The sequence below is a fragment of the Gambusia affinis genome, linkage group LG20 (assembly GCF_019740435.1).
Source record: "Gambusia affinis linkage group LG20, SWU_Gaff_1.0, whole genome shotgun sequence".
Taxonomy (NCBI): Eukaryota; Metazoa; Chordata; class Actinopteri; order Cyprinodontiformes; family Poeciliidae; genus Gambusia; species Gambusia affinis.
The window spans coordinates 16228862-16249640 of record NC_057887.1 but is presented as its reverse complement, the minus strand read 5'-3'; the positions used below and the strand labels follow the sequence as shown (position 1 = coordinate 16249640).

Here is a 20779-nt window from a genome sequence, read left to right as displayed (position 1 = left end):
CCACCGCAATGAAGGCACAGTCAATGACATTTATCATGTTTGCCTTTGTAGATGACATCTGAAACACATTGTCTTTCATCCAGCCAGCATTCATCATGTATTTTATATAAAGTTCACAGCGGCGCACGGCTGTGTCTTCGTGCGGGAGCAATGAGGGGAGCAGGCAGGAATTATCCATCACCTCCAGCACAAACGATGGATCCTTATTCCTTTTTAACCCTCAGGCCTGTCGATAAAAAGGCTTCTTGTAAAATTCCCCCTGAAAGTAAATTCCCTTCTAAGAACCTCACTTTAGATATCAATATTTAAATTGTTATTGGCTTATTATTTATTTATATGCAGAATAATTTATGGCAAGGGAAAGAATCTGTAACATCATTTATTGATTAGACATGTATTTACATTGTCTTGCAAGTGCTTATTACCATTTAATCTTTCCGAAAATGGTCTCGTTGCAACCACAAACTGAATTGTATTAGGATTTTAAAAGTAGTACATGTAGTACAATTGTAGTCAATTTTTAATTATTTTTTTTTTAAATGAATAACAATCTGAAAAGTGTGGTGTGCTGAGACAATTATAATTGCAAGTCTTTGAAAGGATGAATTTTGCAGTTTTGCACACCTGTGACTGACATCTTTGCGTATATTTATTTGCAAAACTGCGTGAGCTCAATCAGATCGGCAGGAGAGCCTCCGTAGACAGTATTGTCTTTGATACTCTATTAGTTGTAGATCTGCACTTTAACTGGACCATTTAAACATTTAGTTCGAAACCAGGGGATTTCAACTCCAGACTCCCTCGAGGGCCATTGTCCCTCATCACGCTGTTCTTGCTGAAAAAAAGGATATCCCAAATATGATGCGGCTGCCATCATGTTTCACAAAGGGGCATTTTGCATGTGGGATAAAAAGCTACATTTCAGTCTCACATGAATATCTCCTTCTACACGAATAAGGCTTTATGGTGTTTTTCCAAGGCCCTCTGCAAACCACAATAGTCACAGAAAGAATTGTGATTTGCGAATAAAAATTGCTGCCTATATTATTGAAGTTTTGAAACTTCAATAAGTTTCAAAACGTAAGTCTGAATAAGTTTTGAAAGTTATTGAAACACAACAAGTTTCAAAAATATTGTGATTTTGAAACTTTAACCAACTTATTAGCTTTTTCAAATTTTGGTCGTTACAACTTAAGAACATTATTATGTTTCGTTGATAAGTGGGGAACTCTGGTGGCATTCAGCCAACAACACTCCCAAAAAAAGCTGGTTTGTTTTTACCACTTATTTATAGCCCCAAACAAAGCAGCAGCAGCAGCAGCAGCAGCAGCATATTTGCATAATGACAACATCGGCGTCCATTGTTTTCCCTCTAAGTGCTTGAACCAGCTGCTACAAGACAGCTGATGAGTGTTCCTGCATCAGGATACGCCGCTGACATTTTTTGTTGCATGTCACAGCTACTATATCAGGACTACTTGAGAGTGTGTTGTGTGACCAGTGAGTGTAATATTAGGCAGATGACACAACACTAAACAATGGCTGTGGTGTGTGTTCCTCTCAGATAAATTAAGCGCAATTTATGAACCACAGTGATTTACAGGAATATCACGCCTGCTTAAACTTTTTATCATTTCACCAGGTTACAATCACAAACTTCTATATACTTCATTTGGATTGTAAATGGTAGACCAACACAAAGGAGTGCATATTTGAGAAGGGTTACAAAACTCACAATTTGGAAAATCTGAAAAGAGTGGCATGTGTTTGAATTCACATAGCACAATTTTCAAAGTTTCTCATTCTTATTAGTTAGATAAATGACTTTCCTTCCACTAGCTTTTATTTAGGGGTATCACTTTCAGCAGACCAAATAATAATGCACAACACACTTGTAAAAATTGGCTAAATGTTAAAGTTTCTTTCCACTTCACATTATGGACTCTTGTTTTGAAAAAAGAAATTAACAGTACTTTTGTGTTTGCAACGCAAGAAAAAACTTCACAAGGCGCTGCTAACTATTCAACAGAAACACAATAGCTGTTATGCTTAGAATTGCTAGCTGGCTAGTAATTATTTAAAGATGAATTATCTAAAGAATTTTACTTTCCACATTATTAATATCCGAGGGGATACTGATAAAACATCCAAGGTGAAGAGTTGTCACAGATTTTCTCAAAGGGACTTTCAAACACATAGGTTTTCATCAATTAGGCTGCAAGTCATCTCAGCATTATGCTTGAATAAGTAACCTTGATGGTTTTCACTTGCAATTCATGACTAACATCAGGTCAAATTTATTAACATTCATGCATCCTTTACAATGTAGAAAGAAGTTACACTAACTGAAGAAGAAGTATGTTTAATATTGCATTCACTTTAGAAGAAAATGAAGAGGCTAGACATGATTTAAAAGACATTGCAGCCAGCCGTAAATATGATTTCATGGCAGGAAAGTTGTGTGTACAAACAGGAGTACTCTTGCTTGGTTTTGTTTTTACAGCACAGCAAAGAAAAGTCCTGATTGCTTGCCACAGCATTTTGAGTTGTGCCAAAGATGCAGCGTCTTCAGCTAAAAGACAACACAGAGGCTCCCAGGTGTAGAGGATTTTTTTTTTCTCAGGCTGATCAGATGAGAACCCATTACAGCAGGTAGAGTGAAACTTTAGTGTTCAGAAGATATATATATAGCAAAAATAAAAAAATTAAAAATATTTAGCCTCTATCTATTGTGCTATAAGTCTGCACAAAACAACATTTTCATTTCCATCAGAAGACGCGGTTCTGAATCACTTGTATTTCTCTTGTAACTGTACCCTTCTGTGGGCCCCAGTGATGATTGATATGTTACCTACAGGCCAGTTCTCTCCATGCTCTGCTAAAATGAACTGAACCACAAGGGCAATGAGGAGAGACACCCTGTGGCTCCAAACAAAGGCAAAGGCTCGCAGTTATTATCTGAAACTACCACCGCTTTTCTCACTGCCCAAAACTGCAGTCATAGTTAGCATTCAATGTAAGATCTTAGTTTTATTAATATTAAATGTAATTCTCTCTTGTCAATATTTCCATTTTAAAGGGGTGTTTATTGAGCTGCACACTGATTCTATAAACTTAAAACCCTGAGAAATATAAATAACCCTTTGGTTTCTTCTTCTAGTGTGTAGTAAACATAACTTCCTGGAAGAGTAAGGCAAGGCAAGGCAACTTTATTTATATAGCACCTTTCAGCCAAGGACAATTCAAAGTGCTTGTACAAAACAAGTTAAAAACAACAAGAAGATAATAAAAAGAAAGTAAATTAAAACCCAAGCAGATTAAAAATGTACAAAATAAAATATTACACTTTGAATATAGTTAAAAACAAACATCTAAGAATAGGCAATGTCAAATAAGAAGGTTTTTAACCTTGTTTTAAATAAACTCAAGGTAGGGGCAGTCTTACAGTGAGCAGGAAGTTTATTCCAGAGTGTTGGAGCATAAAAACTAAAAGCTGCTTCACCATGTTTGGTTCTGACTCTCGGAATAGTTAGAAAGTTTGATTGTGATGATCTTAAAGGTCTGAGTGGTTTATATGATTGAAGAAGATCAGAAATGTAGTCTGGGTTTCTATTATGAAGTGCTTTATAAACCATTAAGGAGATTTTAAAGTCTATTCTTTGAGTAATGGGTAGCCAGTGCAGGGATCTTAGAACTGGACTGATATGCTGATCTCTTTTTGTTTTAGTCAGGACTCTTGCAGCGGCATTCTGGAGAAGCTGGAGCTGTCTTATTGCTTTTTTTGATAATCCAGTAAAAATAGCGTTGCAGTAATCGAGTCTACTAAAAACAAAGGCGTGAACTAATTTTTCAGAGTCTTGTGGGGACATGAGTCGTCTAACTTTAGCAATGTTTTTTAGATGGTAGTATGATTTATTGTTGATTTTGGTGGCTCATGAAACTTATTGGTTTATAAGTATGTAAGTTAACTTAATATTGCCACCGTTCTGGTCCCGAATATATTCTGTATTAAGAGGAAATGGATTGATTTTAGTGAACAAGCTTTGTCCACTTCTTCTAAAGGTCACTCTGCAAGCATTTGGCACAGGAAAGAGAGAAAAAGAGGGCAGGATGTTAGAGTTGAAGCATTAAAAATTGCAGAGGACCAGCTTGGAGTGTATTCAAGGCAAAGTTAGAAGTACTTCACAAATCAATGACTGCTCTCTGCATCTCCCACACGTCTTTTATGCTCTGAAATGACAGAATGTAGAGCAAGCATTCTTGTCTTTTTTTAAACATCTGGCGTCAATATCAGAGCTTCACTTCAAAGACATTACTGATAACACTCTGGCCTCTCCAGTCATCTATTTAAAGCTCTGCTCTCTGCAGTTTGGAGATATAGGGTTTAAGTGAAGGGTAAATATGTCCAAAAGGGGCCAATGCGGACAAAAAGCAGAAACCTACCAACAGTTGCAACGGTGTCGTCCTTGCCCTGGGTGAAGACCACCAATCGCTGCCTCTTTGCGTTCTCCTTGGGGAGGTTTTGGGTCTTGTTCGCGATCACTGCAATGTCATCCGTCTGTGAAAACACCACAGAAACCCAGGAGGGGTGAACATGTTAAGTTGAGTGAAAGCATCATGAAGAGCATTTTCGGAGTAGTCAATCAAAGATCACAAGTGTTACTGAGAGCAGGTCAGGTTTTTTTTCCTATCCAGCCAGACGGATCAAGTGATAATAAAACCAGATGAGCTGGTGTGAAACTGATCAATAGGAGCATGCTCGATGATGCTTCCATTGAAGTTGCTAGAGGGCCTGGAAAATATTACAATGTCATATTCCCTAAGTGAGATGAAAATGAGAGTGTGAAGATATGCTTTTTTGTCAGATAACGCCGCAGTCTGCGAGCAGCAGCGGATAGGCGGTGCATGTACTGTATCGTTCTCCTCCTGAAACAGGCCATCTCTCCTCAGCATCTGCACGGAATGGATATTCTCGCCTGGAGACGACAGAGCTCTCCGGAGTGCTTGCCTTTGATCATGAGAGGGATAAAAAAAAAACCCACACCTGTCAGTGCTGCTTTATTATTAACTCATCATGATGTACTATGAGCAGGTAGAATGTCTTTATCGCAATCTTCCAACGAAGTGGACGGCTTTTTCTCTACATCGAGGAGCTGAAATTACAGTTGCCACGGACATCTGTGTCAAAGCTAGCACTAAAGCAACTTTAGGTTGAGCAAATACTGTGATTATGGAAGCAATCAGAGAGATAGACTCCGGCCCGCACCAGCCACTCTGCCTCACTCAAACCAATGAGCTTTTACACCTCTAAATGCTTCCCAAACGTCCTTTAATCAGCCCTAAGAGGTCCGGGGAGACCCTGGGCTGAGGGAAAAATGGGTGTAACACTCTAAGTAAGTGCTAATAGTGAGGTTAATACAGAGGCTGTTAGCAGGCGATGGTGAAAAAAGAGCAATTTGTCACTGTGACTACATGTAACCACAAGCACTGAATGCAAAACCACACCAGGCTCCAGCACATTGTCACCCTCAGGGTTTATGTTCGCTGAAATAAAATAGACATACCTCCACTTGGGTTCAGGAGCCGAGAGGTTCTAAGAGCATGAGGTGGAGGTGCACCCATCAGGGCACACGTAATAACAAAAGGTAAGCAAAGGCACAGGCTCCTTTTCACATATCAGAAACACTCACCTGGGTTATTCTCTGAATTCGGTACATTTTGTGTCTCACAGGTTTATCTCAAAAGCGATAAACCTCACATAAAGCAAAATACATTTTTGAGAAAATCAAGAAATGGGAATATCCATGTGTCTTAGTAATGTAACATGCAAATATATCTTAAAAATTATGTTTTGAAAAATTTTATGGGTTGTTGAAGCGTAGAGGTCAGCCAAATGAGCATGTCCCCACTGACCAATGTTAATTTTTCAATGAATATAAAATAAATAAAAATAGTCAGTAGCTGCAAGTTATTTCTACTAATATAAACATTTTAGGTATACTTTAACCTAAATAAAAGAAATATGAGAAAAATACATGAATTATTTATAAAATAGCACTTTTAAATCATGTCTTTCCAGTTCTGTTCAACTCCGTAACAACATACCAATCCCTCCTATTTATAAATAATGATTCAGTCCATTTTCCTCAGCACCCTGGAAGTGACATCGCATAAGTCTTTTCCTGCTCACACTGTAAAGAGATTTAAGTGTTAGGAAAGTTTCTTGCCTATATTTGATTATTTTTATCCATAAATCGTCATCATCAAGCTCAACCTTTCAACACCCTTACTCATGTAAATGATATTTATTGTTGTTTGGGAAAAAATAAGGATTTGTCTTTGAAAAATATATTAATTTCTTGTTTTCATCATATCATATGTTGCTCCATTCCCTAGCTGATGTGGATTTATGGCAATTTTTAGCGAAAATCTTCAACCCCACAACGTTCAACCCCAACAACAACAACAGTTTTGTTGAATGTTGAATGTTGGACTGTTGTTAAGCCAGCCGGTGTGTTCAACCCCGTTACAGTCTGGTCAACTTTTACACTGGGTTCAACCTCGTAACATGATACATTGTTATGATTTTTAAAAAATAATAACACCAAATATTAAACTAATATTTGTTGGGCTATATGCAAAATTTAAAGAATGATTCAAAAACATAAAAAAACCTGATTTAATGTTTATGTTAAAGTGTATTTTCATGATTTATGAAAAGCGCTTTTACATCAAGTTGCCATATTCTACTCATCAGTCTAATTATTATTATATGCAATATTATACTCACGATAAGTAGGTATAATATTATTATACTTACAATTAGTTATTTTAATGAAGGGACAGGTGATCTCAAAGGAACTGGAAGGATTAGTTTAATTATGCTATGGTCTTATAGAGGAATGAAATTGTCCCATTACGAGGTTGAATTTAAAGCAACCTAAGTAACAAAGAAATTCATAATACTGTTTGGGATTTTATGCATAGAGTGGGAAAACATATTTTCTGGCAGGTTCAAAGAGTCCTTCAATAGATGCAGTGTTCAAAAACACATTTTTTGTGGTGTACTTTTAAGTAACCGTAAAAAGGTGGGTGATTCAGAGAATCACTCACCTGACAACTTCCTATACAGAGAAAATGCCGTTGGAGGGGTGGAAAAAAAACCAGCAAGCTAGAAATGGATTGACAAACGATACGGTCAATTTGGTTCACGGCTGACAAATGGCAATATTTACGATCGCAGGGCGACTGATCAGACATAAATCAACAAAGCGTGAAATATGAAAGCTTTACAAGGGTGTTAAATTGCGTTGCTACGTCGAAGCCACCGAGAAACTGATAATCTCCACCGCGGGCTGCTTGGAGGAAAAAAAATGCTGCAGGGGAGAGATTCAATTAGAGCTGTGATGCAGAGAGTTCTTTTGAGCATTTAAAGGAAACAGATCACAATCAGGAGACTGCGTTCAGATCTGCTGATTGCTGCGTCTGGGAGGACAAGCTCTTTATCTTGTATTTATACTGAAGAAGAGTGGCTGTCATTTGTGTTAGTCATCCATAATGTGATGATAACAGTGTTTCAGAATACATTAGGAGCACATCACGCTGTGTCTTGAGGGTTAGATCCGAGCAATATTTAATTAAAGTTTCACTAAAAAGGCCTAATTAGTGAATTAACAAGACTTCTGATGGACTGAGATCAACCTCACTGTCATTATAGGACTCAAAGTGCTTAAAGAAATCTACTTCAGTATATTAGCTTGTTAAACGTGACAATACTAGAAATAAAGCAGTGGCCTCTATGTCCTGTTTGACATTTTGTACTGAAAGGACAGAAAAAAGCTCTAGTTAAAAATGATATGACAAAAAATATGTCCTCGCATTTTAAAGCACCCCAATATTTCTTGTTAGTGTTAAGCTCTATCCGTTTGTTCTCGGCATGTGATTAGAAGCCTACGCTATTGGGCCTTTGAAATATTTTGTCTTGCAATACTTTGGAAACTCTGTAGAAAGATAGAAACAATGACAGACGAGATAAGAATGATTTGCAAGCGTGAGCGCTGCTACTGGCTAACTGTATGCTACTAACGACAGACGTTAAAGGATAACATTCTATCGGTGCCAAGCTAATGAGCTATTTCACAGTTGTTTAATAATTTTTTTTTTAAAAACATATGGCTAGAATTTAAGCTTGTGTTAGCATTAGGACCTAATAAAAACGTTTATATGTTTCAAGCTATCAGGATCTTTCAAAAGAGCATGTGCGTTCGATGACATGCTAAAATCATAGCGCCATATAGTGGCCTGGCATAATAATTACAGTAGAGTCAAGTTGTCTCGTCGATGCTGTCTAAGTGTGAAACCTTTTCCCACTCAACATCTGAAAATGCCGGCAGTTTCCAGTCAGTGGTCTCGTGTACACATGAACTTGACTTGAGAATGAAATCTGGAAATATAGATTTTCCCATGAACTATATTCCTTACTCATCCAGATTTGGAAAACACATGCAGAATTAAATTACATACTTTTTCCAGTCTTCCCTGCCCACATATTGACCCTACAAATCTGCTCCGTACTGTTATATATAAGCAACAGTGTTATCAAAAGTTGTTACTGGGAACATTGAAGAAGTAGCCTGTCAAGGGATAGTACAATTCTCATCAGAAAGTGACAAAAATAAATAAATAAATAAATAAATAAACCCACTTCACTACTGTGAAGAAAACATCTTTCAGCTACAACCATCCAGAAATGCAGTGGGTACAGTACACACCACTGCTGTTATCTGGAAAAAAAATCACATTCATCCAATGCAATTTCACAGAGTGTTCTGCCAAATCAAGTTGACACAGAAAATGTCAAAGAACTGTAACTACTCGCCAAGTCTTGACTTTGCCCTTTGTGCTGTTTTTTTTTTTTTTTTAACATGAGGCCCCTCCATTATTACCTCCTCCTCCTCCTGCTGCCTTCATCCCGTCTCCTCTCTTAAACCTGTCACTGCCATCAGGATTGCATTTCTATTCTAGTCACGTTGATCACACCGTTAGTGATTCTGGATGACAATTATTCACACAGAGCAGAGCCATATTCAAGGCGGATCTCTCTCTGAAAGATAGCACTTAAAATACCTGAAAAACACAGATCTCGGCTATTTGTGTTTTTTTGGGGTTTTTTTCCGCATTTAAATAGAGATGTGGATAATGTGGAGGGAAGAAAAAACAAAAAAAATACAAGTGAAGAAGAGACTCAGGGAATATTCATTTTACACTTAAGAGGCAGCCCAAACAAGCGCTGCAATTTTCATCTCTATAATCTAAAACAAGTGGCTTTAATTTGGGTGTTAAAGGAAAGTGTTTCCGTATGGTGTCATGGTATAGCATTGAGTAGAAACCATACAGTAACATCCCTGAGTGCGACGAGGATAATGAGGAGGCTTTTTAACCTGGCAACCTGATGAGCTTCGAGCCTGCGGAGAAAGGCTTGAAACCGTGCCCAACTTCTCAGCTTCCCAAGAGGCTTTTCAAAATTCAATAAATAACATCTGTAGGCGATGTTGGGTGCAGACCGAGCGAGTGCGTCATAACAGAGAGCGGGGCTGAACAAAGAAACCATGACGACTGCCTGGTTTCCATAGCAACTGCTGCAAGGCCTGGAGAGTATAATAGCACATCAATCACTGTCCAAAAGGAACTTCATTATCAGCAAAAAATAAACCTTTAGGATCTTTTTTACTGTTAAATTGCCGGTCAACTCACCTCAAAGCCCAGCTCTTTGGCAAATGTGGCCGCTTCCTGGAAGAGATAAAACACACACAGACACACGCACAAACACACACACAGAGACACACACAAATAAGCAGTTAATTACAGAGTCACAAAACAGAGCACAATGTCCAACCACAGACGTGAAGTGAAGACATCTCGTTTCCCCTCGGCTCCTCACATGTCACATGAGAATAAGTAACCTGAGTTAGCATCGCTCTGCCAGCTCCTGATTTAATAGGCAGGCAGCCCACCCCATTTAAACTATTATCAGACATCATCTCATCTTACCGCAGCAGTGTGAGATAACACTACATCAGCCTGAAGGCTTGAAACAACCACTGAAACCATGAATATGTGCTGGTATGTGGGAATCCCCCATCCTGCAGGCATTCAGTGCCTCGTATAAATAGGTCGTTTTAGACTCTGAACAGGTGCACTTTGCATACCGATACTTTTTCTTATTTAGGTTATATCGTTTCCCTAAACATGCAAACTTTCAAATGCTTTCTAAAGCACTAAATCTTTAGCTTTTAAGATATATAGTTGAAAGCAGATACTTTGATTCACTGTGTAAAATAATATACCGTAACTTATTTTTTCTTTGCATGAAATTAAATTACACTTTCCATGTCTCATGTCCATTAGGATAATCAAAATGATTATTAGTTTTGACAAATTCAGCAGTTTACATATCACTCGCTTCCACTGGATTGTATGGCATGGGTTGGTGTAGTTTGGCATGCTCTTTTATTTTCGGACTCTTATTGTCCAGTGGCCCTACGACTCTTCGAACCACTACAACTGTAGAAGGTCCAGGAATGGTGCAGGTCAGGACGCTTTTACAATGGAAACAGGCAAAATAGCATAGCGACCCAGACCGACCCATGTCGCACTGCTCAGTGGAAACGAGGCATTACACTAAGACTTCTATGCCTTTGAAGAATTTGGAAAAGCCTAGATGATACCATGGCTTCGCAAAATTAAGCTTCTGATTAATTTACAGCATCTGAGTCAAATAGAGGCGCAACATTGGACCTTAATGTTGCGCCTCTACTGCTTCCATGTGTGACATAATGAAAAGATAAAAGAGAAGCAGCCAAGAAATCTGGAAGGAAATTGTGAACCTCTACAAGTCATTCGGTATAATTTCCAGGAGCCTAGAGGTGCCGCATTCATATGATCAAACATTTATATGCAAGTACACAAGATCGATTCTGGTTGAGGGTAATAAAACAATTCTTAAAACTAAAAATTTTATAAATTGAGACACAGAACATAAACAAACTTTCAGATTAAGCCTAGCCATGTTTGTTTTAATGTAGAATAAACTACAGATTATTCTATCTGTAACTATTAGGCTGTTAAACAACAGAAGTTAATCTTAATAATTGTTAACAAGAATAAAACACTACTAAAAAGAAAAAGATCCCATTGCATTTATAGTTTTGTATTTTAAAATGAAATAAATGTTGTCCTCAGTATCTTGTAAACGGTTCTTTCATGACAGCAAGTGCCGGCGCTGGTTCTCCTCTTCGAGTGGAAACAGCTGCTCATTAAAGGTGATCAGTCATGTGCGGTACATGTTTGGCATGTCAAGATTTATTTACAAAAAAAGTGTTTAAATTGTCTGGTTTAACTCTTTGTTTGCCATACCAGAAAAAAAGTTGTTTAATTTTTTTTTAAAAAAAAAGGGAAACTGTTCTCCTACTTCTACTCAATTTCAGACAGCTTGTTTAAAGCAAAGCTAATTATTTTTTGTTAACTTAAAAGAGAGAAAAATGATATAACAATTCTTTTATCTGCAAAACTGGTAGAAGATGTGCAAAAACAAACATGGTCATTTTAAATGCCAGTAAAGAGAAGTGTGTCTGTAGGTTTACATTACTGCATTCTACACTGGCAGCTGCAGTGTTGTGGAATAGTAGGTGTGACCAAAAGTTGCCTCTTTTATCAACTGGATGGATTTCTATAATTTTATGGATCAAATTGGTTCTAACCCTAGCCCTTTCAATCTGTATTCAATTTCCTTTGACAATCGATTTCTGAGCAGAAGTCCCCAGATGGTTCCATGTCACAAACCATCTGGCAGGTCAAGTTACCTTTGGTTACCAGATGGCATATAATGGCAAAGTCAAAGTCTATAATGAGCAACGTAATCCAAATTCATGCTGTACATCTTTTTTTCTAACGATCATACTTACATCTCTGGCTGTTATGTATATAAATGTGTCTTGAAACAACAGAGAAGTCCAAAATGTAGAAAACACTCAAGCTGTGAGGAGCTTGCTCTCCTACTCTGCATACATGCTTGATGCATGTGCAAAATTTTGTGAGTTTTTGTAAATGCTTAGGTCTTCAAAAAGCTGTAATAGTGACATGCACAATTATTGCAAACATAAAGTTTACTATAGACACAGTTGTTAGGAAAGGAGTTTAGAATTTTTTTTTTTTTTGCATTATAGAAAAAGCGATGATCACAAATGGAGAAAGAAAGAACCTGAAAGCTACCAGAATATTATACATATATATATATATATATATTCTTTTTAAATTACAGTTTTTGGCACATATAGTCAATCCCCACTGTGTTTGCCTCAAAACATTTTTAAATTTTTCCGTAGGGTGTTAGATTAATAAGCTAGTGCTGGTGCATCCAGGCAGTAAACTCACCGTTTTACAAACTAAACTGAAAACCTGGAGATTTTGCTATCACTATTTTTTATCTCTTGCAGCTTGATGCCCAAATTTAGAATTCGAGTGAGAAAAATCATTACTCTTCAGTTATTTGTAGTGGGGTTCTTGTATCATTTATACAGTTTGTCCAATTGAGATCCAAGATCTCACTTACAAGAGGGACCTGTCCTGTGCTTGCTTTTATTCTTTCATTGTTTTTTTTACAAATATTTCTTGATTTTGATTCAAAACTACATGTACTAATTGGGACATACAAGCACAGACACAAGTAGAAAGTGTAGAAATAACTATACATCATTTGCCATGGTTATCCACAACATCCTTTATATGATTCAGCTCATGCTACGTTTAACTGAAGACAGAAACAACTTGTCAGTTAGGAACGATGCCGTAAATCATGAGAGACAACCTAGTTCACCATGTACACTTCTGACCTTAGACGGGCCATAAGTTGGTTTTATGATTCTAAATAATCCAATTACGTGCAGAAGTGGGATGGGTGTTTGCGTGACCTTGGGGAGAAGTTGACATCTTGCTCCTCAAACAGAAGGGGAGGAGATGACATGGAACAATAAGGTTACAGGTCCCTGGAGGGAGCCCTCATGGCTCTCTCTCTCTCGCTCTCTGCTTTGGATCAACTTCACAGCAACAGCAATATGTCAACTCATCACCCCCATCCTGTCCACAATTAGCAGATATAGTCAAAGGGCTGCTTTATAATCATTTAAAGTAGTCATGTCTTCAGATTTCACCTCACTTCGCCTTTTCAATCCATCGAAGGTTCAGGTCTCACATTTGTTTTCCTTTATTTATGACCACATATTGACTTTTCTCCTCAGGAGCGCTCAATCACTGACAAACGATGAGGCTTCTCGTGGAGACATGAGCAGCTTAGAAAACACCCTGTCAAAACTGTTGTATTTCACAACAAAGCATTTAAAAGAGAAACATAAATGAAGGCTGCAGAAACGATGGTGCCACTGAGCAGCACATGGCTCTGATTCACCCTCCCTCTAGTTAGCAGCTATAATATTTGTGAGAAAAGCCTTTCGAGTGTGTGTGGGCGTCAGGAGAAAAGATAATTGAAGCAATATCCATGAGCCACATGTGTACACTGTAATCCTTTTCAGGAATTTATTAATTTCTATCAATTGCTATGAATTCCAACATCAGAAATATTTGTAATATAAGCTTAGCTAAACCTCATGTATAAACACTGTATGGCAGTAAATATGTAATTACTAGGACTGAACATGCAAGCCAATAAAACAGAGCACATAGGTAATTAAAGTCGCAATTCCTTAAGGAGCTTATGGCATTAATATTCAAAAAATATCCTGTTTCAGGCTGCGCATGTTTCGCATTTGACATGTGCTTGTTTTGGTATGTTGTGGTAGACGGCTTCCAAATGACGTCCCATGTGCTTCTGCAGCTGTTGCAACAATGACAAGTGCCTTAAAGTGACATCTGGGCAGAATCTCAGCGCACTCAAAAAAGCATCTTGTATGTTCTGAGATTGCCGTGATTGCATGCTCGCTTTTGATGATCTGCTGCCAAGTCGGATTCCAGAAAAAGAGAGAGTCGGAGAAAGGACTGTGGCAGATTTCAGGGCCTGCGAGTTCTCCACCTTTTCTCCTCTTTGGGCAAAGAAGGTAAAAGATAACAAGGCAGCCTGAGTGCATGAGCCCCTCTGAAGCCGGAGTTATTATGAAGCTATCAAAATGTGTGAGATGTTGCCGCTGTCAAAGGCTTAAACAGGCAGAGGGATATTTTTAGAGACCTTAAGCTAATAATCCAGAGCCCAGTCAGAGAGGTGGAGGGGGTCTATCATTTCTTGCCAAGCAAAATGGATGTGTATATGCACACTTCATGCAAGGGCCAGCTTACAAAGCATCACCACCCTTGACAACTGACATGAACATATTTGGCTTTGTTTGGAAACCATCTATCCTTGAACAGTATTATGTGTAAGCTCTGAATTTACTCTTACTGTATTGTTCAGCCACTGTACGTTGCTGTATATTTTTGTTAGGGATGCAATGAAATCTTGTGGTACAACATTGAAACATAATGTTTATATACAGGCAAGTAAGTGTAAGCTATTACTAAGAGCCTTGAATATGAAGCTAAGTGCTTTACACTTGAAACCCTGTAATGATATTAGATGTCCGTGAATAGCTGGACTCCGCTAATACTTAAGCCCCGCTCTAAAAATGATCATAACTGACTATTTTGCCACAAATCAAAACCTATTTCAATAGTTACATCAAATATCCCATAATATGAATTAACACGCAACAGAAAGAGTCGTAGAACTACCACATAAGCTAATCGGCACCCAGCAAAATGAATGGTGCTCCTACATTGGCTGCTTTGCAAATGCCAGCCAACTGCATTACATCAAGGTATTTCAGCTTCCCACGCTTCATTTTATTTTGAATATTTGAAATATGTCGCACAAATAAATTCCACAAATAGGAAAATTTTTTCGAACAGCTCAAGAGTCACATTCACAGAAAAATCCACGGGTAGGTTAGTCCGTAATAGTGAGCCACCAACAGGCGGCGTTCCAATGTACTGTATATCTCAGACTCTGATTTTGAATGTGGTACCATGAAGAGTTAAGGTGGTTCTGAAAACAAAAGAGGGTTGAACCATTTACTAACAAGGTGTACCAAAGGAAGCGGCTACGAGATGTAAATGATTTGTGTCTAACATTTAAATTGCATTCTGCCAACAATAGTTTTGATAATCAAGATAAGGATAAGCAGTATATTAAGAGAAAAAACTAGCTGAGTTGGAACTGGTTTCCCACACAAAAAGTCAACATTGCTTGTTTTTTTCTAGGCACTGAAGAATTTGTTTTATTTTGGTTACTTTCCAACTCAGTCATTATTGTCAAGCCTAAGTCCATGTTTTGTCTTTACTTTTTGACATCAAACCAACTCTGAGAGGTTTTGCAAAAGTCTTCTGAGAAGTAAAGTCTAGGAACAAACTTTCTCCCAGGGACATTTCGTCCCTTAAAATCCACTGTAAATAATTACTCCAGGCAGTCAAAGAAACCTTCAATAAGTGAAGTCTTCTGATCTTTTGGCATCAGTCAACAAGTGAAGAACTCAACGCCATGTCCAGCTTATAGAGAACTACAATTTAATTTAAAGCATAGCTGTGGTAAAAGGAGAAAATCCAAAAAACAAACAAACAAAAAACCCTGTTAGTTCTTTTAGACATCAACTAACTTGGATAAAATAAATCTGTTGGCCTTAAATGCTCATTATATTCATTGGCCTGTCAGTGGTTTAGTTAAAAGACATTCCTTTTTGGCACATAAGTGAAGACCAAAACCAGAGAAAAGATACAAGCTATTGACTTTCAGGGTAAAATAGCAGAAATAACAAGCATTTAGATTTTTCTCGCGCTCGTGACAAGTTGTCGAGCATATGTCACACCAGAAGCGAGAGAAGAAAAAAAAAATCCAATTTCAGTGTTTCCCAAAGAATCCAAATCAAAGAACAAACCTCAGTGCTAAGGTTAATAAATGTTGATAAGCTGGAAAGTGTAACTCCCCCGGGCCCTTCGGAAAATAAGCATTTGCTTGACCGTGTTAGCCCCAGCTGAGGCAGAGGCAGAAATTGAATTGTATTTGACACTTTGCGCGAAGGGAACACGACACTGAGGAGGGTATAGCCCTGACAAGCTATTTGCAACAATAAATCTGTTTTCTTCTGCCTCTCCGTGTGTTTCTGTAAGAGTTCTGTTTTAAAGAGCCTAGCTGGGCTATTTCAAGGGAAAACAAAATGAAAATGTTTCCCTTTTAAACTGGGAGACAAAGGAGGCCACATTATCAGCTGGAAATGATGAATCACTCAGTGTAGAAACCTTTTAAACTAAAGTTAGCATGACTGGGTTATGACATGTCAAATGATTCAGCCAATTATCACTACTTACAGTTACATATATAAATATAACAATGGCAAATGACATATTTTTCACATTCTCTGCATGTTAGCCAAGGCATCACTGGGATGAGCCAGACAGCTTTCATAAATGCCTGGTAAAACAGCATATGGCATTTCATGCTTGTGCTTTTAGTCAGATTATTACATTAAAGTGCTCCTGATTGATATGTAATCAAAATGATGTCACCGGATAGGACTGACAGCAGCTTTAATGAAGCTCTAGGCAATTGTTTTTTTTAGATTCTGTTAAAAGCACCTTAAATTTATCCTTCAGTAGGTAAAGCTTTTGGCATGTTCATTCTGTGAAGAGACAGATTATATTGCCATTTAAAAGTTAATCTATCAAACTAATTAATTGTTAGCTATTAACAGATGATATGCGTTAAATATTTTAAAAGTAAGGCAGTGTAAATAGAAGCAGTATTCATTCAAACAACTTTTTACACCATTGTAGTTAATATTAAGGAGCGTTTTTCACTGGAAATGCTTTACATGTTTCCTTGTCAGTATGTTTCACACAGATACGTCATTGCTGTTTCACCACCTCCAACTCTCGTTGCCCATTATCACATTATCATTTAGTGGTTCATGAATTACCATTTACATAAATATTAATAAAGATTTTGGACCTGCAGTTCACAGGACCAACTAATCTGGATAGTAAATGGAGACGCTAACAGAGTTATCTAAGATCATAACTGCTTTTACATTTGAACACAACCTCACTTTAAAAATCCTCTACAATTCCTTCGACAAAACAGTTCAGCCAGGTTATCTGACCTGAAAACAACTAAATGCGATTATTATTATGATTATGCTAGCTGAAGGCAGCGCTCTGGGTGAAAAAACATTAACTTGCTCCAGTGCAGGCTGGATTCAGAGGAATAAATCACCTGTGTGCCGAGGCCTCCTGCAGCACCCGGGAGAACGTAGCAATCCAGCTTATGCATGACGGGCCGCAAACATGAAGGTAAACACACACAGGAGCAACACATGCCACAGAGGCAGGAATCACTTTACCTGCCTCTGGACATTTACTCACACTGCAGCTGATGGTATTTCACTTGGATACATTACTCGGCTATTACTCAAGAAGTTCTAAAACTGTGATACAATCGCATTTTTGTAACCCTTTTGTTGTTGCAGTTAGATTTACATCTGCTATTCACACCAATTTAGCCAGATTCCTTGACAAAGCTTGGTGGAGCTCTCAAACCTGCAACCACAAACTGTGTTCTTATCACTGTTTTCACAATGCCTGAAATCAAAGTTGTACATCAGCATTTAAAATGTATAATAACTGCAATTATTTTAAAAATAACTCTTCTTTTTTTTTTTGGCACCAAACAAAGTATTTCCCAGATGTTACGCCACTGAGGTGAAATTCTGAACAGCAACAAAAATAAGAAATAATCATCTTTGAAATCTTCGCGTTGATCTCAAGTACTGATCTAAATGTAAAAGACTGATTACAAACAATTCTATAGAACATTCTTATAGTGTGATAATCCTGAGTAAAAACCTACATAATTAAACTATTAAGGCATAAATTACTTATACATGAAGAATCTTTTTAAAATCTTTTTCATGCTTAATATTTGATAAGAAATTGATGTGATAGATCTCAGAGTTGAAGGATTGGTGAAATGATGTATTGTTTTTAATGTTTTCAATAATTCTAAATCTGAAAGTGTGGCTTGCCTTACTACTCCATAGAAGTGCAGAAAACAACCCAGGGAAATCTGAATCGATTCAAAATACTCAAAAATCAATTTTAAATTGCATTTAAGTGGTATGTCTTTGCTGCTCCTATTTGCAAGCACAACTCACCCACTCTGCCACCGTAGAATATCGTTTTGCCCATCGTGTGTATATTGAATAATTCTTTGATATGTTTTTATAAAAATTTAAAAGACAGGAAGCTAAGTTAATCTAATACAGGTTACAGAATTTTATGCCCAAACCTATTTTTGCATTAAGATAAACTAGTGGGATTTGATATGTTATAGAACCTTATAGAATTATTGTACATAAATATTCTATTTGCTTACAATGTCTTTTTCTCATGTCAGTCACATATTTTAAACAGAATCTGTAGATCCTTTGAAAATTGGCTTCTGAATTAATTTCTGGTCCTAAAAATTGTAAATGAACTAGATCGCTAGATACTGAAAGATTCACATTTCTACTACCTAACCACCTCACTTTGATACCTCACAACTAAATCCAAGGCAAATAGTTTAACCTCAGTTATCCATTTTCTTTATAAATATAGCTGATCTGTGAAGAGGTTTGTTAGAGAACAAACCACTCATGAATCATGAATTATGAAGACCAAGAATCATAACAGGTCGGGGAGAAAGCTGTGAAAAAGCTGAAGCAGAGTTAGGTTATAGCACAACGTCCCAAATGTTGAATATCTCATGATCCATCGTTCAATCATCACCTCGATGAGGTGGCAGTTTTGCTACAGCTAAACTGCCTCCTCATCGAGGCAGAAGCAGCCAAGTGGCCTGGGACAACTCTGGAGGAGGTGCAGATATGTGTTGACTGGGACACTGTTAGTCATGCACACCAAAGAGAGTGACAACAAGAATGCCATTGTTTAAAGGAAGTCATTAGCGGTCAAGTTTAAAGTTTGCCACATCCAAAGAAGAGGAAACAGCAAACATGTGGAACATCATGTTCGGGTCAGAAGAGACCAAAGCTTAGCTATTTATTTGAGACGCAAAACATTATGTGTGGTGAAAACAGTTCACATAGACCTGAACAAACCACCACCATTGTGAAACATGGTGGTGGTTGGGCACAAATTGGTTTAGATCAAAGCATATTAAATTCTTCAAATGGCTTAATTGAAGTAAATACCTAAATTCAAATCAGAATATGTGGAGAGACTTCATTTTTTTTGTTTAAAGTTTTACATCTATCTTGACTGAGCTTGAGCAATGTTGCAAAGGGTAAAAATGTCCTGCAATGGATGTACAACATAGAATGATGATGCAGACTGTTGGGTGGTGACATAGACTGACCTTCTTAGACACACACACACGCACACGCGCACACACACACACACTAAACTATACAACTATGAGTGGAAGAAGCCCTTGTAGTGGAAATGAGGATGCATCATGGATACAATAATGTTTTGAAAGTACAGTCCTCTGCTTTATTCTACACACGAAACCAAAAACCAGTCAAATTTAATTTTAGCAAACGTACAAATCTGACTCCTAACATTATTCGTTTTTTCACCGTTATGCTTTATGAAGTAAAGTTCAAAGTCTGACAACTTGAGGTTACCTTATTAATTAGCAAAAACATTTATGAGGCTGCTTATTTTACCAACATACCTGATAAATCTCAGAGCTAACATTTGAGCAGGCAGTGGTGCTTCTGTAGAATCACAACAATGACACAAAGCAGATATGCCAGTGTGTTTGTTTGCAATAATTCAGAATTGTTTGTAGAAAATCCCACTGTCTATCTTGAAACCAAAACTTTTTTTTAATTCGTCATATATCTTGAAATCAGAAGCCAGACTATTCACATTCAACAACCGTTAAGACTGAAAAACAACTGAAAAACAGCCTGAGTTTTGTCTTCAGCTCGGCATCGCTCTTCTCACAAATTGTCTGACAACTTCCAAAATTGTGTTGTTGAAGGCAATAAAAACTCTGAAATTAAATGTTTGCTCATATCTCTGTACATTGCCAAGGCTCCCTGGAGATCAGGGCCGCTGGTCTACTTGAGGTTTGGCAGACCAGTCGCAAAGCCCGGTAAATCCCGGTCAATGAATAGCTCAACTGCTCCACCAGTGTGAGTCTACAGCAATGCTACAATCCAACTGAGACCACGGCAGGTCAATCCACATGCTTGATCCACTTATCAGGATACTGCTTATCAGGATCACCAAAGTCATGTTGTCTGCCAGAAAAATAAATTCAGTGACCAACTGCTGCAGGAAGAGAATGGAGGGGGCTGTTCATAACCTGAACTCACATTTTTAGCATTTTTAGACCAAAGGAATTTGCGTTATACCTCTGACTAGTCCTGAAGCAATTTCTTAGCTAATTTAATGTAAAAAAAAAAGTTGGGTTTAAGACATTTTTATAAATTGGAAAAAGAAAAATGTGTATCTATGAAACCCTGAACTTATAGTACAATGCAGTACAGTAAATCCGTACAGAAATATTATTTAATAGCGAGTGATATGTCAAAGCATTTTAATGGAAAGTTGGATGGAATAAACAAGCATGACAGAGAAAATGTGCTCAATCAACAGAAACAACTGAAACCTTAAGAGGAATGTGAGGTAAAACAGATTCAGGAGTTTGAATCTGTTCGACTTCAGTCAGTGCTTC

At 37.6% G+C, this 20779-nt stretch overlaps 1 protein-coding gene across 3 annotated transcripts in view; it reads right to left on the bottom strand.

Moving 5' to 3' along the window:
* The window catches only part of adkb (adenosine kinase b), a 162114-nt gene that overhangs the window by 13385 nt on the left and 127950 nt on the right, over positions 1 to 20779 (bottom strand). For 2 of the 3 annotated variants that reach the window (XM_044103674.1, XM_044103676.1), the window contains exons 9-10: positions 9754 to 9789; positions 4444 to 4558 (exon numbers count right to left, since the gene is read on the bottom strand). In XM_044103674.1, the coding sequence (XP_043959609.1) occupies positions 4444 to 4558; positions 9754 to 9789 (151 nt within the window). The remainder of the gene's footprint in view (positions 1 to 4443; positions 4559 to 9753; positions 9790 to 20779) is intronic. The other variant, XM_044103675.1, reaches the window with a different exon arrangement.